This window comes from Leptonychotes weddellii, chromosome 9 (assembly GCF_054177405.1).
Source record: "Leptonychotes weddellii isolate Sample4059 chromosome 9, ASM5417740v2, whole genome shotgun sequence".
NCBI lineage: Eukaryota > Metazoa > Chordata > Mammalia > Carnivora > Phocidae > Leptonychotes > Leptonychotes weddellii.
Genome location: NC_138377.1, coordinates 35,933,404 through 35,958,710, shown reverse-complemented (window position 1 = coordinate 35,958,710; position 25,307 = coordinate 35,933,404). Strand labels below are relative to the sequence as shown.

Sequence of the window (25,307 nt, the reverse complement as noted above, 5' to 3'; positions counted from 1 at the left end):
AGGAAAAATATATACACTATATGGTTTTTTTAAAGTCTAAACAAGACATCCATACAAGATAAATTAAAAAGCCCTAAGCTGCATGTTTATCATTCACTCACCTGAACTATCAGGAAAAGAGAGTATCTAAGAGAAAGGAAAGGAAGAGATCTTTTTCTCTGAAAATAGCTCCACCACAATCAGAGTTGGCCAGGGAAAGACAAATATGTATGGCTATTTGCAATTTTAATCTAGATCATGTGCCTGATTTTTTACTGAGACAATACTTCTGTTTGATCTTTTCCAATGAGAAACTGATTGCTAAAGTGTTTCTGATGTCTAGAGAGAGCTAATTCATATTTAGAGAATGAACCATTATCCATAAGAATTTTTAAAAGAGGTGTTGTGGGTTTTAATCTTTATAAGTTGGCTGTACTATACTGTAATTTAAGAAAGACAAACTGAAGCACAAGAACTATTAAGAAACCCCTGCTACAAAACTGAAAATACTGTCTGTTCATAGAGTCTGTTTTATATCTTGGGAATATAAAATGAAGATCCCATCCCTGTTTTTAAGGAAAGAAGGCAATTATCTTTTTATGATGTATGGTTCCCAAATGCTAGTCTGCATTCAAATGCCAGAATTTGGGACAAGTTTTTACCACTTTATGATGAAAACTGGGAGAAGACAGGCCATGAAGTAAAATTTTTATAAAGCCAAATTGATTTCATTTAAAAAACTATTCTAAGATTATGTCCTTAATACTGTCAAATATCCTTTTGTTCAAGAAATTATGATAGCAAATGATTGTATGTTTGTTTGTTTTGCTAAGCTTGCTTATGAGAATAAAAAGTCAATAATGCTATTTGGTTTCCAGGAATTTTTTTTAAGATTTTAATGATCTGAATAAAAAAAAAGATTTTAATGATCTGTACATTCAACTCCTGCAACCTGAACCACTATAATAAATGCTTTTCCAAGAATATGAACTAGAGCAGTGACTAATTCTATGCTGAAGTCAAACAACTGTTGGAATTACCTATAAAGAAATCACGTTTAATCTATAGTAATATTACCTTTTTTAAAAAAAAAATATGTTGCAAAATATCTTCTTAAAGTTTTCTTTACCTCTTCTTTGTTCTATGTCTGAATTAGTATATACCTTAAAAGAAAATTTTATTTGCAACAAATAGAAGTAACAAATTAAGTCTTAAAGACTTCTTACAAAAAGTTAGATGAAGATCCGAATAGATAAATGGCTAAAGACAAGAAACACAATCAACAAAGAACAAAATTTAAAAATGGCTAATACAAAACACATGGAAAGATGTTCAACTTCACTGGTAATAAGCAATATAAATTAAAATAAAGCAGGTGAACTGGTGGGTATTTAAGAAAATGAGCATTCCCATATTCTACTATTGGAAGAAAAAATTGGTACAAACTTCCTTGAAAATTATTTAGCAGTATATATCAAAAATCTTAACAATATAGGGGTGCCTGGGTGGCTTAGTTGGCTGAGCATCCGACTCTTGATCTCAGCTCATGGTCATGAGTTTGAGCCCTATGTTAGGCTCCCCACCAGGCGTGGAGCCTACTTAAAAAAAAAAAAAAAAAAATCTTAGCAATATAGAAATCCTTAAAACTAATAATCCCATTTCTAAAAATATTTTCTGTAAAAATATCAGAGTCTCAGTTAAAGTATCATGATCATGGATGCTTGTTGCAGTGTTGCCCACAATTAGAAGCCACATAATTGTTCATAGTAAAATGTTTAAAATAATCCTAACAATTCACTTATTGGAATATTAGACAATCATGAAAAACCATTTTGAAGAATATTTAATGATGTGTGAACATTAAAGGGATACAAATTTCTATATAATACAATCTGTTTTATGTAAGAAAAATATATGTGCATATAATTAAAAACAATGTTTTCAGTGGTTTCTTCTGAGCAATATAATTATATGTGCTTTCTATTTTTCTTTTGATTTATTTACTACATTTCCTAAATTTCCAACATAGACCATGCATTAATTTAATGATTTTTAAGTTATTAAAAGTCATGTACTTTTAAAAATGAGAATTATAGAATAGGTTTAATTTCTACCTCTGAAATTGAACCTTTTTTAGCCAGGCTATGGGTTCAGTGGTATAAACCGGAAGTGCAGATAGTAAGAACTGTAATTCCTTGTTTCGGGGGACAAATTGTCTTGTCAGTTACTTTTTGCCTTCTTTTCTATGAAAACAAACACTGTCACTCCACATTACAAGGGTGAAGTGAGAATTAAGAGAGGTCTAAAAATAAAATACCTGTAGAATACATACATTGATACCATAATTGCTATATATCTACTGTGTAGGTTTTCTGTAAGAATTACCAAAAAACATATAAAGTGCTTAGTGAATTATAGAGAAAAGAACTCTGTAAAAACAAGCTGTGATCCTTTTTAGCACCACTTCTATTTGTATGTGTTACAGTATAACCTTGAATATTTGGATGCAAGCCATAACCATGTGATAACCCTGGAGGGATTTAGAGGTCTGATGAAACTGAGGCACTTAGACTTGAGCTGGAATCAACTGAAAAAATCTGGTGATGAAATAAATATGTTATGCAAACACACCACAAGCCTTCTTACGCTTGATATTAGGCATAATCCATGGCAAAAGGTAGGCAGCAGATGTATTTATAAAAAAGCAAATGATCATTTTTATTTCAAAGCCACTTTCTCATTACTATTCAGTAGTAGCCAGAAACAGACAAACTATCTTTATTTTACTAGAATTCCTTTTAAGTATTTCATAAGTTGAATTTAGTGTAGTGTAGTGATCAAATGAATCAAATGTTACTAAAAGATTTTTTTGATGGGCTCTAATAGTTTGAGAGTATTGTGGCTTTAAGAGTGTTAGATACCATTGCCATTTGCAAACCTTGGGAGAGTTTATATAGTTCAGTGTGCTAGAACCTACTGTAACGAGGCATGGGACCAAGAATAATAGAATATGGGACGCCTGGGTGGCTCAGTCAGTTGAGCATCTGCCTTCGTCTCAGGTCCTAATCCCAGGGTCCTGGGATCAAGTCCCACATTGGGCTCCTTGCTCAGTGGGGAGCCTTCTTCTCTGTCTGCCACTCCCCCTGCTTGTGCTCACTCTCTCTGACAAATAAATACATAAAATCTTTTTAAAAAGGAATAATAGAATACAATAAGAGAGACAGACCATTAAGGGGGGAACAAATTTGTCACTTCCCCTGATAAGCCTGTATTATAAAGGCTTATGTTCTGCTATAAAAGGAAATTTGATTGAACACTATTTTTTTCTCATCTCAAAAATACATAGATTCATGCTAAGAAATTTTGGTATTCAACGATTATGTTTAAGGGTATCCCCAAGTATTTAAAATAAGCCCCAACTTTATAATTTCAAGAATCCTCCTTTCCTTGCTTTTCAAAAATGTATATAAGACTGTTAAACATTTTAAAAAGAGGCTAATAATTGGTTCTATTTAATTTTCCATATTACTATGTTTACATTGTTGTATTTTTTCTTTTTTGCTCAGAAAAATTGAAGGATATTTTTCTTTTACCAAAGCAGACCCAGAATGTGCCTGGTCATAGCACAGCTCTCTTCCTGTTGCCAAACTAGAAGTCAAGAGCTAAAGATCCAGATAGAAGCACACACAGAGCTAACTAACTGCTGATCTAGATAAACAGGAGGCACTGCAGTTCTCTGAACACTTTTCACCACACTTTTCAACAGCTTACAGGACTTCCCTTCCTTCATAAGAGTAGAGCTATCCACCTTCAAATGAAACAGATCAGTTCTTAAATATAACTTAATTTCAGCTATTAAAGAACTAAGTTAAGCCCTTAATTGTAGATATAACTAATAAAGTGGGAGATGCATAATTTTGAATTACATGAGAAGGAATAGAGAAGCACTCCTTTCCATGCCATAACATATGCAATATTTTGTAAAAATTAACTTTTTGTTATTTTCCCAAGCCAGCCACATTAAGGCTGAGTGTTATTGGCAGATTAAAGACTCTCACTCATTTAGATGGACTCCTCATTTCTGAAGAAGAAGCAACAGCAGCTATGACATTTATTACTGGAACAAAGATTACTCAGGTTGGATTTTACTGTTTAATATTTTTGTGCTATTTAGAATATACAAATTATATTTCAGTACTCTTGCTTTGTTATTAAGATTTTGTATCCTCTCTTAGCATTCTAATAAAAAATCAGTTAATATATAACATTCATATCACTTGAACTTTTTTTTCTGTTTAAATATATCCCATTTAAATACCAACTGGTTGTGTGGATTCTCATCCCTGCACACTACCCCAAAAATCAATAAAAAATGCCTCTAGGGTAACTTTTTTTCCTATGAACCTGAACTCATCAGAGTCCTTTCTAGTGCCTACATGAAAATAAACAACTTTCCACGGATAAGGTAAGCTTGGAAGCCTCGATAAAGCACTTAGTGAATTATCTACTTAGTATTGATATTATATGTATCTGGCTAAAACACACACAAACACACACATACATACATACATACATACATAACCTATTAACTTGGGGCATGGGGAATGCACATATTATCCAGATTAAGAATGCTATACTTAGGCCAAAGTAGCTTCATCTTAAATATCTTCACTCTAGTTCTCTAGCTATTTACTTTTTATTAGATATTTGAATATTAATTCCTTAATGTAATGTTTAATTTAGGATCTATTCAAAATGAAGGAAAGAAACTTTTTTGTTGATAAAAATATATTTAATTCCTCAAGAGGAGTTGGGGATTTACCCTACCAGAAATCAAAACTTACTAAAATCCTTTAAGACAATGCAGATTTGGGGCACCTGGTTGGCTTAGTCAGTTAAATGTCTGACTCTTGATTCAGCTCAGGTCTTGATCTCAGGGTCATGAGTTCAAGCCCCACACTGGGCTCCATGCTGAGTGTGGAGCCTACTTAAAAAAAATGTAGGTTTGGCACAGACCAAGAAAACAGAACATAAAGACCCAATATAGATCCATACATACATGGAAATTTGACAAACAACAAGCAGAGCTGCCTTTATTAGATCAGAGAGGCTAGTCAATAAAAGGCACTGGGACAAGTGCATTAAGGACTTCACTATAAAAGTCAAAATCAAGAATGTTTTAGAAGTAAAGATAGAGATTGTCATTATGACCTTGAATGAGGAAAGAACTTATTACACAAGAAACCAAGAGCATAAATATGAAAGACTGGATTTATCTACATTAAAATTAATATATCTGTTCTTTAAAGGGCACACCATAAAGAAAGGGAAAAAACAAGCTACATACTGGGGAAAAAAAATTTGCAACACATCTAACTGACACAAGATATTATTTATATATCCAGAACATATCAGAAAAAAGACAACCAATCAAACAGAAAAATAGGCAAAAAATACTGGAGAGGAAATCAAAACAGCCAAATCACAGGAGAAGATGCTCCACTGCACTAGGATTCAAAAAAATGAACATTAAAACCACACAATCTACCAACTGAGAGTCACCAGTTGTCAAAAGTTTTAAAGCCTAACAATATCAAGTTTTAGCAAAAATTTGAAGTAGAAGTGGAACTTTGGAAAATAATTTGGCATTATCTAGGAAAGCTGAATATATACTTTCCCTATAACCCAGCAAGTTGTATATACTCTAAAGAAACTCCTGCATGTATGCAGCAGGAGTCAAGAATATTCATAACAACAGTGTGAAAAACTGAAATCGGCCCCAGTGTTCATTGATGGGAGAATTGCTAAGGAAATACTGTCTAGCAGTGACACCTGAATGAACTACCACTACATACAGCAGCATACATGAATCTCATGAACACAATGTTGAGCAAAAAAGCTCAAAGAAGAACACGTACTTACTATTCAATTTACACATGGAGCCCAGTGTGGGGCTTGAACTCATGACCCTGAGATCAAGACCTGAGCTGAAACCAAGAGTCAGACATTTAACTGACTGAGTCACCCAAGCGCCCCAAATCTGCATACATAAATCTCATGAACACAATGTTGACCAAAAAAGCTCACAGAAGAACACATACTTATTATTCAATTTACACAAGGTTCCAATATGTGTAAGACTAAATGATATATTATTTATGGGCACAAACATAAGTCTATAAAGCAAATGAATGGTAGAAGGAAAATTTGAGATCATTTGACTGCTTCTTAGAGCATTGATTGATTCACCTGAGGTGAGTGATGGTTTCTGAGGGGAAGGAGAGGAAAAGGATTAGGATGGGGCACACAGGGAGCTTCCAGGTAGAAGGAATATTCTAGCTCTGAAACCTGTTTAATGGATGGATTATGTTGATGTTTGTATTACAGCAATCCTTTCATAGTTCTATAAATTTTATTTTGTACATTGTTAAATATCTGCTAAGACAAAAAGTAAAATACATAAAGTATATCTAGATATTGAAAACATTTGAAGGCAAAGAAAATGTCATATTTTAAAATTATTCATTGGGCCACTCATCTAAGAAGCAATACCTTTATATATAAATGACCTGCTATATGCCATTTCCTTTATTCATCATGTGTTTTTTGTCTTATTAGTTATCTCTCTTACGGCATTCTGGTACTAAAGAGGAGAGACCACGGATACTTAGTATATGGCCTTCTGCCAAAATTCTGACACAGATTTCAAAGTTAGGACCACATTTACATCTGAGCGGAAACTGGTACTTGAAGGTAAAAGCTAATTCTATTAAACCTAATATAAAAGCTTAATTTCAATTGATTTTAATCATCTTTGGTCTTTGTATCATTAAGAGGGTACAGATAGGTAAGGGGCAGAAAACTGGAAGAGCCAAATTAGAATCAAACAAGGAGGTCAAGTTGTGAACGGTAATGTCACAGGGACTAGACCTTAATGGTGGTCACCATAGAACTGGAGATTTAGGATAAAGGTACACTGCAAGACCAAAGGGTAGGTTTTGATAATACATCAAAATAAGCAAACTTGAAAGCTCAGAACCAGAGATCAAGCCAAAAGTTTGGGTAGCAATGTAAAAGAAATCAAGAATCCTGGCATGGGACTAGGAGAACTGGTCAGAATTCAGCCAAGGATAAGGGGGAAGGGTTAGAGGGCACCACCAGCTTCTTTTTGCTGCACAAAGCACCCTTATACATTTTTTTTTATTACCAGCTATGTACAGATATGTAGCTGTGATGCAGGCTCAGTGACAGCTCTGGCTGACCCCACAGCGAGTTTTGGAATTAGAATGACTCTTTAAATTTACCCCAGGTTGGGCTGAGAAGAGCAGGCTTTATATCCCTCCATCACTGGATGTGGGCCAGCCTGGGACGGAGCGTGACCTTGGGCAAGGCAGCTCTCTGCAGCTGAGGCTGTCTCAGAAGGCGCTGACAGCCCAGGGCTTTCCGCCAACAGCACTCTCAGCAGCTGGGAGAAGTCTTTCACTTTGGTGGGAATCTGGCCAGCACAGTGTCCATAAAACCACTTAAGTCCCTCTTGGAGTTATAATCTTGTCAAATCTTACTCTTTTGTAAGCTTCACTATGTCTTTAGTTCCTGAAGGAATTCCTTTGATATCACTTACCACATTTGAATTATTTCATTAGCCTTTTTGTAGCACTGCGTTTATTGATAAGATTCGGAAGTAACATAAAATGTGAATTATTCTACAGATAACTGCTTTAAATTTAGATGGGCAACATCTCTTTGAAATTACAAATTTAGAAAAATTAGAAAATTTGAAATGGGCATCATTCAGCAACAATAATCTCACTAAAATGGGAGGCTTGGAATCCTGTGTTAACTTGGAAGAGCTCACATTAGACGGAAACTGTATCTCAAAGATAGAAGGTATGTGAGAATTTGAAAATCTTAAGATATGAATGTCCAATTAACAGAGCAAAAAATGAGTAACACTGAGGACAGAATTTCTGGGTCTGAGGAGGAAGATGTCTAGAGAAGTTCCAAGAAGGTTTGGGGCAGAGCGTTCTACCCGTCTACTGATGGGATCTGAGACCGGTTGCTATGCGTAATGAGCCCAGCTAGCAAACTTGCCACTCTTCTGACTTCCCTGTCTCTTCTGTGCCAATGTTTACCACTATTACCAATCCTAGCACATTACAAACTAGGCAGTAATTAATATCTACAGAGTGGGAAAAATGAATGAATGAGTGAGGTGTGCTTTTGAAAAAGAGAAAACAGCCCAGTTCATTTTTCAAAATATGGAATTAAGGTTACATTTGGAAATGTGAAGACTTTAACAAAAATGAACACTTTATTCACTAGAGGTTGAAAATCAATAGGGATCCATATAAAGTACTGTTAAGCAGTTTTACTAATGTTGGGTTTATCTGCGTATAGAATATTTCTGGTTGTGCATTTTGCTAACAAGGTTGTCCTTGTCAAGAAGAGAAGGTAAGAATTGGAAATCATGACTGGAAGAGACTTCATTTATACTTTACTCACTTTTGAATTGTTGGATTCTTTTCAGCATGTGCATGTGTGTGTCTGTGTGCTTTTTCATAAACTAGAAAACTCTATTTCAAAAAATCACATATGCAAAAGCAAGTACTAAATATCTTTAAAAAACAGTATGTGTAACATTAGTTATACTTTATTTTGATGGCTCCTAACAATCTGCTTCTAAAACTTGCTTGATCATGAGAATCACTTGGGACACTGAGTGAATATACAGATTCACAGGCCTCTCCTTTGTAGATTTCAATTGAGTAAACCTGGGGGTAGCTCAGACATGTCTTTAGAACCATCACTAGTCTTCCATTCCCATACAATAGGGTGTTAGTTTTCCTTTATATGTATAAATGAGAACCCAGTTTCCTTTTTATTCCCGTCCATAATCCCATTGAAGGGAAGAATCCTCTAACCTATATTTTTCCTATACTCACTTTTCAGAGATGATAGTTTTACCTCACTAAAGTTTAACAGATATTTCTCTCCTTTTCTCCAGACACAGATAGGTTTAAAATCCGTCTAAGGATTTTTGCCTTGATGGTTTTATCCTAACTTGCTAGATCAATTTACTTTCAGCATTGCATAGTCATGATGAAGGCTGGTGTGAAAGGCCAGAAAGGACAAAACGTACTGAGAACCAATTATTTGCCAAAAGCTACAACTGACGCTTTTCAAATGCCATTCCATTTGATTCCATAACCCCTTGGGAGCAGATTTCAGTATGTCCTGTTTTTGTTTTGTTTTTTTTAAGTATGCTCCATGCCCAACGCTGGGCATGAACTTACAACCGTGAGATTGAGACCTGACCTGAGATCAAGAGTTAGATGCCCAACCAGTTGAGCCACCCAGGCTCCCCTCAGTACATCGTTTTTGTGGATGAGGAAAATGAGGCACAGAGGTTACAAAATTTTACATAACATATTTATGGTCCCAAATTTAGTAGTTATACATTTGAAACCAACTCTGACTCCAAAGTTCTCATCTTTCAATTTATACCATTCTACCTACAGTTAAAAAGTACCTCCAGATACTCTGGTTTCTCTTCACATCGTATAAATCTTTCACCTTTTAAAAAGTACCTCCAGTACATAGCATACCTAAGAGTTAGATTGTGGTGAGAGGTGACATTTTCTAAAGTTCTGTCTTTTAAGTACTTTTAAGCATACAAAGGTAGAGTTAGGTCAAATGGTTCTTTTTAATACAAATGATGCCACAATGAAGAATACAAAGTGTTGTATCTAGTTCCTTACCTTTACTGTTTTAAAATGGGGGCTGGTGATTTTTTTGAGCTTTGTGTTACTATGATGGTAAAAATCTTAATGATATCATTTGAAGTTTATTTGAAAGCAAAACTCAATATTTCCTACATAATACCTTCCCTTAACACCTAAGAAGATTGAGTCTACTTAGAAATCCAAAACTGGAATTTAATATATTAGCTGGGATTTTATACACATTATATCCTTCTTAAAAGCTAAAACAATGATAGTTAATACTGCAGAATCTGTAAAGAGTAAAACAGCCAGTTGTTTTTTTTAAATTAACTTTTCAGTGCTATCTGAATCTTTTCTTGAATTTACTTATTTTTCTAGGCATTTCCAAGCTGACTAAATTAACCCGTCTCAGCATAAATAATAATCTTCTCACTGGTTTGGAAAAACATACGTTTGATAACTTGCTTCATCTTCACTCCCTTTCTCTTGAGAACAACAGAATCACTTCATTGAGTGGTCTACTAAAAGCTGTTACTCTGATTGAATTATACATAAGCAATAACTATATTGCTGTCAATCAGGAGATCTACAATTTAAAGGTGACTATCTAGGGTGGTAATGTTTTTGTTCTTTAAAATATGTATTGTTTCTTTATATTATGAAAATAGTGCATGTTCAATGTATAGGATTTGGAAAACATAGCAAAATATAAACAAAATAAAAGTCAAGAATAACAAGGTTTACTAAAATGTACTTGCATTCAATTTATGCATACATAAAAACATATGTATATGTGACCATAATGTCCCCAAGCTGACAACCTACTAGGGCAATTTTTTTTTTTTAAGTACAAATAAAATATTCAAACCCCACTAACCAGTGCCTTCCTCAGTATTTCCAAGGATCCCCCAATCTGGTTGGGGAGTAAGAGTCTTTAACATTTCCTCTTCTCAGAGGAACTTTTATCTCTCACTTACTGGTTCTTACTGGTGACTCCAACTCATTCTGGCCAACTTTGCCTAGCTTTGTCCTCTTTAATTCTCCCAATGAAACATCTACATCAAGGCTACTGTATAATAGGCTTTTCTGAAGATTTGAATAAAATGGAGGTTTACTACAGCACAGAATAGGAATTCACTTCAAATGCATTGTGTGACTTCACTGTTTCTAAAGTTCAGTGGCCATTCCCTACCACTGGGACTCTCATGATGACCTCTTTCTTTTGCTGATACCGTATCGCTAGGATTTTACCTTCTACCAAAAACTTATGTCCGTTTCCTATCTTTCCTTGCGTTCAGTCTTCCCCTTCCTACTCCCTCAATATAACTACTTCTTCTAAAGCTGCAGAGGCAACCTAATCAATGATAGCAGCAACAAAATAAACCATTTTACATCATGATGCAGAGTAGTGTTACTCCCGCTTGTCTTAACCTCTCCCATCCACCTCTCCTCTGGGCTCTTCCTGCACAACAAAGGCACATCAAAATGTCCTAATAAGAAAGCACATTTTCCCTTAAGATGAATTCTGCCATTCTCTCAGAAGATAGGAGCACATCAGTTTTATCCCTCATCAGAAAGCAGTGTTTTTCATTCTTGTTACATCTATATACACACATGCATACTATTTAACAGGACAGTATTCCATAAACAAAGCATATGGTTTTAAACTTAGCAAAGTTCCCTCCATGTCTTTACTACTGATAGCAATACATTTAGCAGCAGCATCCTAAAAGAGATTCTGATCATTTAACACATACCACTGAAATAGTGTACAAAATTAGAACTTACTGGTCTGCAAGGATAACTCCTGCAATAAAATGTATACTTAAATCACTATGTGTATCACTAAATGTACACTGAAATCACTATGAAATGATAAAGTAATTCAAATATTAAAATTCAAGGATGGTTAAACTCTTAAGGGGAAAAAAACTTGCTGGAGTATTTATCTACTACATATATATATGTATGTATATATATGTATATATATGTGTGTAGGTAGGTAGATAGAGGTAGAGACAGAGATAGATAGAGATATATAGATATATCTTTAAATGTATGTGTTTTTATTACCCAGGGTTTATGCAACCTGGTCATTCTTGACATGTATGGAAATATTATCGTATGGAATCAAGAAAACTACCGGTTGTTTGTAATATTTCATCTTCCAGAACTGAAAGCTTTGGATGGAATCTCAATTGTAAGCTGTTTTATGACTCATAGCATTTGGTCCAATTCATATTCATATATCCATAGGCCATAATCATTTTGAACTTTGCCTTCTCACTAGTATGATACCCAAATCTAGGTCTCCCAAACACATTTTAGATCTGGGTTTTAAAATTTTCTCCTTTAGCCAATTCCTGTCTAAATTGAGGTGGCAGGAAAGGAAAGATGCTGCCTACAGTTGCACCCACTAAATTCAGGGCCTACCAACTTAAAGAGTACAATTTTCTGGGACAGGATAGAAAACTGTTCTGGAGCCCTACCATTCTCTTGGGCCTAAAACCAGCTTCCTATTTCCTAGAAAAATTTAGGCAAAATATGTTTGAACAAAAAAATGGTATGTCAGTGTCCCTAGTCACTGTAAAGTAAGGTGATGTTGTTGTCAGGTGGAAGGTAGAAATCCAAATTCCCCCACCTGGCCTCTGTTGACAATCTGGAGGTACGTGATTTCTTACCTGCTAGGCTAGGGTAGAAGCTCACAGTCCATAGGCCTCTACGGACTCATCCTGACTGGTTTCCTCTTCCCAGTCAGAAGTGCCTCATGCATGCTCCGCCATTATTACTGGGTGGAAGTGGAACAGGCTGCCCAAGTATTCTCTAGTAACGCTTGTGGGTGGGGGGGAGGGGTGCATTACTGCTGGGAGAGGATGAAGGTCCACGTTGCTCACTCAGCAAGGGAGTGATAGAGAGGTGCCTTGTTCAGCCAGGGCAAGAGGGAAGTCTCTGCTCCCATTCTGCTTTTATAGGTGTAGATGGCACCACAATTTATTCCAAGGCATTTGGTTAGAGTAGACCCATTATTGTCTAAAGGTTTTCTGGCTTGTTAGGCTTCGCCTTTCCTAGTCTTTTGACTATAGAGTGCAGGTGTTTATGTGAATTTTTGTTTTCTCTTGTTTTCTGAGTTTCTGGTGTCTCCAGCACCAAGTCCCACATATATGAAGCAAAAAGAAAACCCAGATGTAAAGGAAAACCTGTGTCTGTGTGTTTCCTTTACTCTCACACTGCACTGCAATCACAATACTTCTGACACCAAATGTGCGGGTTTTCCACATATAAGCAATTCTCTGACCCAGAATTCAGCTGAATTCTGACACCATCTATCTGGAGATAGGTTCGGATTCCACAGGCTAAGGTCTCAGTCCCAACTGTTGCCCCTGCCCCCACTTGAGACACCAATCACAAGTCCAGGTTGGCACCCACGCTTCTGACTAACCGGCTATAAAAAGGAGGTTTCCATGACCCTATTCTTGGATTTGATTAATTTGCTAGAGCAGCTCACAGAACTCAGGAAAACATTTGCTTACTAGATTACTGATTTATTATAAAAGGATATAAAACTCAGAAACAACCAGATAGAAGAGAGGCATAGGGCAAGGTATACAGGAGGGGGCACCGAGATTCCATGCTCTCTCTGAGCAAAGCACTTTTCCAAGCACCTCCACGTGGTCACCAATCTGAAGCTCTGTGAAGCCCCTCCTTTTGGGTTTTTATGGAGACTCCACTATGTAGGTATGGCTGATTAAATCAGGGGCCAATGGTGACTGATTCAACCTCTAGCCCGTCTCCCTTCTCCAGAGATCACGGAGTGGGACTGAAAGTTCCAACCCTCTAATCATGGTTGGCTCCCCTGGCAAACAGCCCCCATCCTTACGGACTTTCTAAAAGTCACCTTTTAACATAAACTAAGTGTGGTTGAAAGAAGCCTTGTTCTGAATAACAAGACACTATTTTCATCTTTATGGCTCTGGAGCAACCTCCCCCTCTTTTTTTTCTTTTCTTCCCCTATGTTCATCTGTTTTGTTTCTTAAATTCCACTTATGAGTGAAATCATATGGTATTTGTCTTTCTCTGACTGACTTATTTCGCTTAGTGTGATACACTCTAGCTCCATCCATGTCATTGCAAATGGCAAGATTTCATTCTTTTTTATGGCTGAGCAATATTCCATTGTATATATATACCACATCTTCTTTATCCATTCATCAATTGATAGCAACTCTTGCTCTAAGCCTCTTTTGAACTGTTAATGTAACATTGGATTTCCCTCACTATATAACCTATTTATTAATTCCTTTACCCACATTTCTTCTTTTTTCCATTTATACCCAAACTTTTCCACCTTTGGAAGGGACAATAGGCTGGGTCACTGTGCTGGTCTAGATTGTAGACAGCAATACTAGTTTAGCAAGTACCTCACTCTCAGTCCACTCCCATTCAGATGAGGTGAGATTATACAGGTGCAGGACTAGCAGTGGGCTATTTTTGCCCCCAGACAATATAGCTACATTCACTGTTAAACCAATTTTGTCAGATGGGGTGAAGGTAGAACCCATCCCCTTTAGGCACTTAGGAATTCTGACATAAGGTTTAAAAACATAGTTATAGTTTCTTGCTTAGGAGTCATCCCTGTTTCTAGCACTTACAGTTGTAGCCATGGTCCTATGATCAGGTAGGAAACAAAAGTTGAGGTGATGTGGGGAAGAACAAAAAGGATAGTGGCATATGAGCATCATCTTCCCTTACCAAGAATCGCATAGTCATACCAGCATTTTCCCCACAGCCATCAGAAAAACAGAGAAATCTATGGACATTTCTTTAGCCCCACTCATGTTTACACTGTGTGAGCATTCTCATGAAGGCTTTTACCATGCTTTTATCTTCCTATTTTAGACAACCAATGTTTTAATTGCCCATTCCAATTCTCTATCAAGCTATTACTCTTACGGAGGATATCTTAATGCCCATTGTCAGAACTTATGGGCCGTCAAGTGTGTTCCTTTGTCTGAAAAAAGAACAGTCAGCTGTCTAAATTGGCATGATATCTTCTGTCCCAGTTCTTTTATAGCACTCTGAGCATTTACATTTACCACTGGGTAAGCAAAATCCAGTCCAGAGTCAGTATCTATTTCGGTCAAGACCCTTTTGTAGCTCCTTAGGGCTACCAGAATCAGTTCTGCCAGCTATGTTCAAGGCCTTCCCACCAGGGAAATCTGCCACATTGTCATCTGCAGTCTCGGTCTCTTTTGCTGGCAGACAGAACAGTACTTATTGCATTTTGTGCCTCAGAGGGTGCAAGACAAATATGTCTACATTCAGACCATCTCTGCATTGCTGTAGAGCCCCCAGTGTCCACCTATTTCATAAACCCAGGTGGCCACCTTAAGTGAGCATACAGGGATATCTGCCCATCCCTTCAATAGGCCAGGTTTTCCTTGCTATCCTGCCTAACCATATGACAAGGCCAGGAACAGAGGATAAAGTCTAAATATATTTTTATTATAATCACAACCCAGGTGCCAGGGAACTCACCACCATTCCTCAGGTCCCAAGGTCCCTAGCTGGTCTTCTTCTCTGCACCTTTCAGTCTCCTTTACGTTTATTTAATATATAATGTGTAAGAATTTAGGCTGTACTTAGTAGGAGGAATAGGGAGAAATGAGTCCACTCCATTTTGACCTAAAACCAAAGAATTAATGTCATTTAGTCATCTGCAAGAGAAGACATCACTTTCTAAATGTCCTTATATATAGGAACCACCAGAGACTGAATGTGCAAAAGATTTGTTTGGTGGCAGACTTACTTCTGACATGATTGCAGAACGACAAGGACATTCAAACTTCACCCAAATGCAAGAACTAAATTGGACTTCATCATCCATCAGGTACAATCATTTTATTATATGCTTTTTGATACTATAGTTAAATATGTAATATCATTTTCTAAGGTTTATAATTTAATACACATGTTATCCAGATATAAACAATAATTCAGAAAATCATCTTCCCTACTTCAAAATCTCATGCTAACTTCACCACTCTTTGAAATACATTATCACACACACTGATTTAAAATGTCATCATATTCTCAGGGTCTTGAGATCGAGCCCTGCATCTCCATGCTCAGCGGGGAGTCTGCTTCTCTCCCTCTCTTTCTCCCTCCCCCTCTGTTCCTTCCCCTGCTTGCTCTCTCTCTAAAATAAGTAAGTAAATCTTAACAAAATAAAAAATAAAATGTCATCATATTGCTCTAACCCAGTGCAGTCTGGCTGCTACTGCCACCATTCCTCTGATGCTATTTTTCTCACTGTCCTGGCAAATAAATTATTTTCTCTTCTCTCTTTTTCTTATTCTGCACTCTTCACAGACAGACATCTTTAGCCATATATTTAATTTATATGCTGGCCCTTTAAATTCAGTCCAAACCTGAGCTCTTTACTTGACTATTCAGTTGCTCTTTAGATAGCATCAAGAAGACAACATCCACCTGCTATTGTTGCCCAAGCCAAAAATCTAAGGGTCATTTCTCTCTCCTTTGTCCTCCATTTGTAATTGATCACCACATTCTACAGAGTCCATATTAAGTATGTCTCATAATTCCCCTCTTCTTTCCACAGTCACTACCACTGGCCTAGGTTGGGGAAATGAACAATTTTAGAGACTCTCTTGGTGATAGTTTTGGTTTTTTGTGTTTCATAACCTTCCCTGCAAATCCATTTATTATCCATCCATACTGCCTTCTAAGATGCAAGTTTTATCAGATCACTTCCCTTCTCAACATTTTTCAGTGGCTTTCCACTGTCTACAGAATAAAATGTAAAATTTCTTTGTATGGCATAGAAGACTCTTTAATTACCTATTTTTATCTCTTGTAATCCTTACCTTTACTGCCCATTACTCTTTATGCTCCAGAAGTTCTAAAATATTCTAGTTCCTTAATCTCAATCACAAGATGCTATGATTCTGTTTCTGCCTTTGCTTGTACTTGTTCCACTACCTGGAACTCTTTCTAATTTGCCCAACAAACGCCTATAAATTCTCCAAGGCTCATTCTAATATCTTTCTCCACTGTGTCCACTGTGAAGTGACTCCTGACTTCCCCAGATCAGTGTTTCTTTCCCTAAAATGCCACTACATCTAACTTTATTATATACACTTTCCTTCTTTGTTTTAATTTTTCTGGATCCCATTTCATGAGGGCAGAGACAGTATGTTTTCATATTTGTTGTAGCCTTTCCAAACGCATTGTCTGTACTTGGAAAATACTAATAAAAATATATTGATGAATGACTTATTAATGGATAAAAGTATGTCATAATCATAACTACAGGGTTTAGATTTGTTTAAAGAAGTGGTTAAGGCAAGGTAATTTAGCTTTATACTCTACTCTATCATGGCTCAAAGGAAGGTGGAACAGTTGTAAAGCTATGGACTAGGAATCAAGCATTCTTTTTAATTACCAAAGCATCCTTACAAGGTGGAATGCCATAAAAGTTTTCAGGAGATTGCATAGAACACTTTTTTTTTCAAAGACCTCACCTGCTTTCTTCCCCTTTTCTTTTCCATCCCTAACCTCTTCCTGGTATTTCGGAAATAATGTGTTTCACATATATCCTCTGCAGCATATAACCTGAAAAACTTATGATTTACTATATCAACTGCACTACAATTTCATGAACATGTATGTAAACTTATAAAGAAATTGGAGATGTTTATTTTAAAAGTTTCCTTTGTGATAGTGCTATGTTTATGTGGTAATGGACATTTTTTTTTTTTAAAGATTTTATTTATTTATTTGACAGAGAGAGACACAGCGAGAGAGGGAACACAAGCAGGGGGAGTGGGAGAGGGAGAAGCAGGCTCCCCACAGAGCAGGGAGCCCGATGCGGGACTCGATCCCAGGACCCTGGGATCATGACCTGAGCCGAAGGCAGTCGCCCAACCAACTGAGCCACCCAGGCGCCCTGGTAATGGACATTTTTAAAAGCAATCAAATTCTATGTCATTTTCTTACATAAGTGTCCAACAAAAACATATATTTATCCAATTATTCGACCCATACATTTAACACTAAGGCAATTTTTTTCATAGCATTTGTCAGATGAGTTATTTTTAAAATGTTTTTGGGATTGTACATGAATGATTCACCTACATAATTTTCCTATTAAAATTATGACTGTATTTATCTAAATCCAGAACTGTGGATTTGATTCCAGTTGACCAATTTAGAAATGTATGTAATGTGAATCTACAAAACAATAATCTTACCTCATTCAGTGGATTAATCTATCTGCCTAATGTGAAGGTGAGTCATTCACAGATTTTTTTTCTTTCAAGGTTTTCAATGCAAGTTGTAATCTTCTTTACTCTGGATTAAAATGTATTTTTATATTACTAAAGAAGAGAAATTATTCCTAAAGGTTTTTTTTTCACCAAGCAAAAGTATTACTTTCCAAAATTATTTTGGTTGACCTCAGTTTTATATGATTGTCTTGTAAGCCGTAACTCTTACTCTGCAGTAGGAGATGGGATGGAAGGGTGCCTCTATAGTGAGTGGGTATGGAATGAAATTGGAGGATACTGAGGTTCTCAAAGCAGTCTTATTGCCTCCCATCCTATATCTTTGGCTGAGCTATCTACAAGGGCCTTTTAAACATAGGGAAATGGTGATCTCTCCAACTAAAGAATTATTTCAACTATATCAAGCTTGAAGAAGTCAGGAGCGCAGATTGAGAACTTTGAGCAGCTTTCTAGGGTCTCCATTATTTTGTTTGAAATCTTATAATTTCCCAGCAAGTCAGATTATAAAAAACACATTCAAAGTCAAGTCCAGACCATTTGGGATATAAAAATTTATGTAATTTTTAACACTGATATATTATTAAATTATGTTGTATAGACCAAGTTTTATCTATACCATCTTAATAGTTTTTAGGATGTTGATAATCTCAAACCAAAAATATATATACAGCAGTTTTCATATTTAAATGTCTAATTAATAGGTGCTCTTTCCATAGGTCTTATGCCTCAATTATAATCATATTGAATCCATCATGCCCAGAGTAAAACCTCAGACTCACTTGACCAACAGACAGCTACTCTACCAGAAAGTGCCTTCAAGTGGCTACGGACAACAAGGAACTTCAAAAATAAACAGGTTACTATTCTTTTTTTCACAATTATAAAAAATTTGGTTGGGAGTTTAAAAAGCAGGTTTTTGCTATCACTACTGCTTTAGTGATAGCAGTAACATAACATTTCTCTCACTTTAATACTTAATAGCCACATGCCAATAAAAAAGTCACAAATAAAAAGATACTCAAAATAGTCCTTTGTCATTGCTTTTTCCCTGCTTCCTCCATTTCATACCCATATTGTAAAGAAAAAAAGAAAATGAGAAGATCTTGTATGTTTAATGTTTTTTTAATTAAGATGCAATTCACATACCATAACCTCACCCTGTATGTACAATTTGGCGATTATTTTAGTATATACACAAAGTTATCCAACAACTATGACCATCTAATTCTAAAGTGTTTTCATCACCCCACAAAAGAACTCATTACGCAGTAGCATGGACTTAGGTTTCTTTTAACATTTGTTTTGTTTGTGTTTGTAAATTATTTATCTGGTCATTTATTGCTCCAGCACCAACGGAAAAGATACTTTACAAAGAAGATGACATACCTCCCACCTTCGGACACATTTCTGGTAGAACACAAAGAGATATACATATCTCCAACATGGAATATTTTCATTCCAGTTATCCCAATGAAGAGTTGTGTTTTCATCCACATTTATTGAAGTATAATTTACGTAAACTAAAACCAATTTAAGTGTACAGTTTAATGAATTTTGACAAATGTATTCAGTCATATAACCATTACTACAGTCAAGGTACAAACTATTCCCATCCCAAAAACCTACCTTACATCTTTTGCAATCCCCTGCCCCATACCCTGGCCCCTAGAAACAACCACTGATCTGCTTTCTATCACTATTGGGTTTTTTGCCTTGTTCTAGAATTTCTTATGATTGTAAGGACTCTTCTGTGTCTGGCTTCTTTCACTTAGCATAATTCTTTTGAGATTCATCTATGTTGTTTCTTTTTTTTTTTATGTTATGTTAATCACCATACATTACATCATTAGTTTTTGATGTAGTGTTCCGTGATTCATTGTTGTACACAAATCATCTATGTTGTTTCAAGTGTCAGTAATTCATTTCATTTTACTGCTGAATAGTATACCATTATAGATGATGTGACAAATTGTTTATCCACTTATTGTTGATGAGCATTTGGGTTGTTTCCAGTTTGAGGCTAGTTTGATTAAAGCTGCTATGAATATTTCATTTATACATATCCTTTATATTGGGACTATTCATATTTTTCAACAGCTTTACTGAAGTACAATTTACATACCATATTCACTCACTTTAGGTATATAATTTTTCCCAAATTTATAGTTGTACAACTATTACCACAATACACTTTTAGAACATTTCTATCACACACCAAAAAGATCTGTCATGTCCATTTGCAGTCAGTTCCCTTTCCCAGTTCTAGATCCGAGAAACCATGAATCCACTTTCCATAGAGTTGTATTTTCTAGACATTGCCTATAAAGAGAATGATATAATATATGGTCTTTCATATCTGACTTCTTACACTTGGCATAATGTTTCTGAGGTTTATCTATGTTATAACATCTGTTAGTAGTTCATTCCTTTCTATTGCTGAATATGTTGGGTATTCCATTGGATGGATATGCCATATTCCGTTTATCCATTCACCAGTTGATGGACATTTGGATTGCTTCTACCTTGGGGCTAGTATTAATAATGCTGCTATAAACATTTGTGTAGAAGTATTTGCGAGCACTTATGTTTTCATTTCTCTTGGGTAGAAACTTAGGAGCGAAATTCTGGGTCATATGGTAATTTCATGTTTAACTTTTTAAGAAACTACCAAACTGTTTTCCAAAGTGGTTATACCATTTTACATTACTAATAAGAGTTTATGAGGATTCTAATTTCTCCACATCCTCACCAATACTTATTGTTTATCTTTTTTATTACAACCATTCCAGTGGATTTGAAGTGGCATCTCATTGATTTATAAGCATTTCCTCTCAATGACTTATATTTTCATTTTCTTAAATGGTGTCATCAACTTTTTCTCTTACAGATTGTGATTTTCGTATTGTACCTAACAACTCTTCACCTAACCTAATGTCACAAAGATTTTCTCATGTTTTATTCAAAAAGTTTTATGTTTTTTTCTCTTACATTTAGGACTAAGATCCATTCTGAGTTAATTTTTGTGTATATTATGAGGTAAAATGTTAGTTCTACATTCATCTTTTTGCATGTGGATATCCATTTGTCCCAGCATCCTTTCCCTTTCCCCCATTGAATTGTCTTGGTATCTTTGTTGAAAATCAATTGACCATAAATGTAAAAGTTTATTCCTGGACTCTCTATTATACACCATTGATCTCTCTGCCCTTTTGCCAGTACCAGACTAGTTTGATTACTGCAGCTTAAAAGTTTTGAAATCAGAGATTATAAACCCTCCCAACTTTTTCATGAGAGACTATGGACTCTGAGAAACAAATTGAGGGTTCTAGAGGGGAGGGGGGTGGGGAGATGGGTTAGCCTGGTGATGGGTATTAAAGAGGGCATGTACTGAATGGAGCACTGGGTGTTATACACAAACAGTAAATCATTGAACACTTTATCAAAAACTAATGATGTAATGTATGGTGATTAACATAATAAAAAAAATAAATAAATATTGTTTTGAATACTCTGAGTTCTTTACATTTTCTTATAAATAAGAAACTTTTTGGGGGGTTGGGGGAAATCCTGCTGGACTTTTAATGGAGATTGCATTAAATCAATTGATCAGTTTGGGGAGAACTATTTTAGTAATATTGAGTCTTCTAATCCATGAACAGAAAATATTTCTCCACTTACATAATCATTAATTTATCTCAACAATGTTTTACAGTTTTCTGTGTATACATTTTACACTACTTTTGTTAAATTTTTCTGAAGTATTTTGTTCTTTTTTATACTGTTGTGAGTAGAATTCTTAATTTCATTCTTAGTTTATTGATGATGTGGAGACATTCAATTAATTTTTGTATATTAATCTTGCTGAACTCATTTATTAGTGCAGTAATAGTTTTTTGGTGAATTCCTTAGGATTTTTTAAATATAAAATCATGTCATCTGGGGGCGCCTGGCTGGCTCAGTCGTTAAGTGTCTGCCTTCGGCTCAGGTCATGATCCCAGGGTCATGGGATCGAGCCCCGCACTGGGCTCCCTGCTCAGTGGGAAGCCTGCTTCTACCTCTCCCACTCCCCCTGCTTGTGTTCCCTCTCTTGCTGTCTATCTGTCAGGTAAATAAATAAAATCTTAAAATAAATAAATAAATAAAATAAAATCATGTCATCTGAAAATACAGTTTTACTTATTCTTTTCCAATGTGGATGCATCTTTTTTTCTTTTTTTGACTGATTGTGCTAGCACTTGCTTTTCATTTCAAATAACTCTTTCTGTACTTTGTTCTTTACCATATAAAAATATTTTTAAAGAATAAAAAGTGATTATTATATTAAATACAAAGAGATAACATTATAGTTAAATTCTGATTTACTAATAAATTAATTTTTTTAAACTTCAACTTATAGTAAGTAAATATCAGATTTTTTATGATATAGCTCATTTGAAATTAAATTTATGGGCTCAAACTTATGTATTTCAGAGAAACAATGAGCAGTGAAAATCTGCCTCCAATAATGCACAGTTTAGAAGTGCTTCATTTGGGCTACAATGGAATTTGTAATTTAATTCAGCTACAGCTTAACAGACTAAGAAATTTAAAATTCCTCTTTCTACAGGGTGAGTAGCAGCACTGTCAATGTGTCTTTATTATTAAAAATTGATTTGATAATACTGTTTTAATAAACAAATATTAGCATCAACATTTACTTAAAACAGATTGATAAAAATATTTCAGTAATCACAAAAGGGTTTTTCTTGGGTTATTTACATAAATAATGTAAATGCAATATTCTAGGGCTACAGAATATTGTATTTCTAGCCCTAGAAAATGCAATGTTCTGGGGTTATATATGATATTATATCATAATATACTTTTACATCATGTTCAATTAAAAAACCAATAGAAAGTAACCAGTCGGTAATTCACAAGTACTTATTAAACCCAAAATTGGGCTAAGTACTAAGAAATATACAGAAACATTATATTATTGTAATTATATGTAGTTGAGATCCTTGCTCTGAAGTAGTTCAATATCTACCTGTGAAGATACACTGAAAGAAAGATGAATTAGTTCTGAGTAATTATGTGTTACTAATTTAAGTGCAACAGAAGTTTAGAGAAAAGAGAAATTGAAACACATAGAGGACTTTTTGAATGACTGATAAAATTTAGATTGAGGTTGAGCACGACCAATAGTTTTGCAAGTAGTGGGGAGGAGAAGAGTCACAAGAGCATGATTGTGGTGTCTGTGGGCCAACATTTGAAAAGGGACCAACCTGATAAAAACAGAGTATGCAGTTCTCTGAGAGAGTTATAAAGCCTCTAAACATGATCAATTTGATGTAGAATGCTCATTTTGCAGTTGAAAATGGGTAGGAGTTGTAAATCTTTAGAAAAGTGGAATGAGGAAAAAACAGTTTGGAACATTAGCCTAACAATAATTATTTAATGACATAGAAGAAAGGTTGGAAGATGCATTATTGAGATATATGGGGAGATATTTGTATAGTTGATATGAGTATGATAACTTTTTTCTGAAACACAGGCTTTTCTAGACCATATTTTAAAAAAACTTAATGCATCTTTTTGCCTATCAAAGGTACTGTCAGTTGCCTCAAAAACAGAGAGACTTAAGCCTTAAAAGAACAAGAAATTGAGCACAACCATGACCAGATCTTTGAAAAGATACAGTGACATACAAAAAAAGCAGACAACCTAATCCTGGAAAGTCTATTTAAATCTAATAACGTAAAAGGGGAGTGTGTTCTCTTGCCATGGCTAGCGTGGCAAATCAGAATGGAGCAGTCTCATGCAGGGAAAGAGGCAGTTGACTGACAATTATGACTATCATTTATTGAGTCATTAGGTAAGGTATTTGTCTACAAGGATTATCTCATTCAACCTTCACAGCAACTCAACATGGTAAATAATTTTATATGCATTTTACAAAAAAAAAGAAATTAAATCTCAGTAGGGTTAAATAATTTGCCTAAGTTTACACCAGTGATGGTGTGGTGCGGAGTCAAACACAGCTCTGTCTGACTTCAAAGCACATGCATTTTCTTTTTTTTTTTAATTTTTTTTATTAACATATAATGTATTATATGTATTGTTTCAGGGGTACAGGTCTGTGATTCATCAGTCTTACACAATTCACAGCGCTCACCATAGCACATACCCTCCCCAATGTCCATCACCCCATCCCTCCCACCCCCCTCCAGTCCAGCAACCCTCAGTTTGTTTCCTGAGATTAAGAGTCTTTTATGGTTTGTCTCCCTCTGTGATTTCATCTTGTTTCATTTTTCCCTCCCTTCCCCTATGATCCTCTGTCTTGTTTCTCAAATTCCTCGTATCAGTGAGATCATATGATAATTGTCTTTCTCTGACTGACATATTTCGCTTAGCATAATACCTTCTAGTTCCATCCACATCATTGCAAATGGCAAGATTTCGTGTTTTTTTGATGGCTGCATAATATTCCGTTATATACATATACCACATCCTCTTTATCCATTCATCTGTTGATGGACATCTTGGCTCTTTCCATAGTTTGGCTATTGTGGACATTGCTGCTATAAACATTGGGGTGCACGTACCCCTTCGAATCACTACATTTGTATCTTTGGGGTAAATACCCAGTAGTGCAATTGCTGGGTCGTAGGGTAGCTCTACTTTCAACTTTTTGAGGAACCTCCATACTGTTTTCCAGAGTGGCTGCACCAGCTTGCATTCCCACCAACAGTGTAGGAGGGTTCCCCTTTCTCTGCATCCTTGCCAACATCTGTCATTTCCTGACTTGTTAATTTTAGCCATTCTGACTGGTGTGAGGTGGTATCTCATTGAGGTTTTGATTTGGATTTCCCTGGTGCCGGGTGATGTTGAGCACTTTTACATGTGTCTGTTGGCCATTTGGATGTCTTCTTTGCAGAAGTGTCTGTCCATGTCTTCTGCCCATTCTTGATTGGATTATTTGTTCTTTGGGTGTTGAGTTTGGTAAGTTCTTTATAGATTTTGAATACTAGCCCCTTATCTGATATGTCATTTGCAAATATCTTCTCCCATTCTGTCAGTTGTCTTTTGGTTTTGTTGACTGTTTCTTTTGCTGTGCAAAAGCTTTTTGTCTTGATGAAGCCCCAATAGTTCATTTTTGCCCTTGCTTCCCTTGCCTTTGGCAATGTGTCTAGGAAAGTCGCTGTGGCTGAGGTTAAAGAGGTTGCTGCCTGTGTTCTCCTCAAGGATTTTGATGGATTCCTGTCTCACATTTAGGTCTTTCACCCATTTTGAGTCTATTTTTGTGTGTGGTGTAAGGAAA

General features: G+C 35.7%; 1 protein-coding gene across 1 annotated transcript in view; it reads left to right on the top strand.

Annotated features, from left to right (window-relative positions):
- Positions 1–25,307, top strand: part of LRRC9 (leucine rich repeat containing 9) — a 110,932-nt gene that overhangs the window by 57,843 nt on the left and 27,782 nt on the right. Inside the window, exons 18-27 of the mRNA XM_081829757.1 lie at positions 2,465–2,656; positions 3,991–4,116; positions 6,598–6,732; positions 7,689–7,866; positions 10,080–10,300; positions 11,779–11,901; positions 15,458–15,588; positions 17,900–18,008; positions 18,721–18,860; positions 22,475–22,611. Of these exons, the coding sequence (XP_081685883.1) occupies positions 2,465–2,656; positions 3,991–4,116; positions 6,598–6,732; positions 7,689–7,866; positions 10,080–10,300; positions 11,779–11,901; positions 15,458–15,588; positions 17,900–18,008; positions 18,721–18,860; positions 22,475–22,611 (1,492 nt within the window). The remainder of the gene's footprint in view (positions 1–2,464; positions 2,657–3,990; positions 4,117–6,597; positions 6,733–7,688; positions 7,867–10,079; positions 10,301–11,778; positions 11,902–15,457; positions 15,589–17,899; positions 18,009–18,720; positions 18,861–22,474; positions 22,612–25,307) is intronic.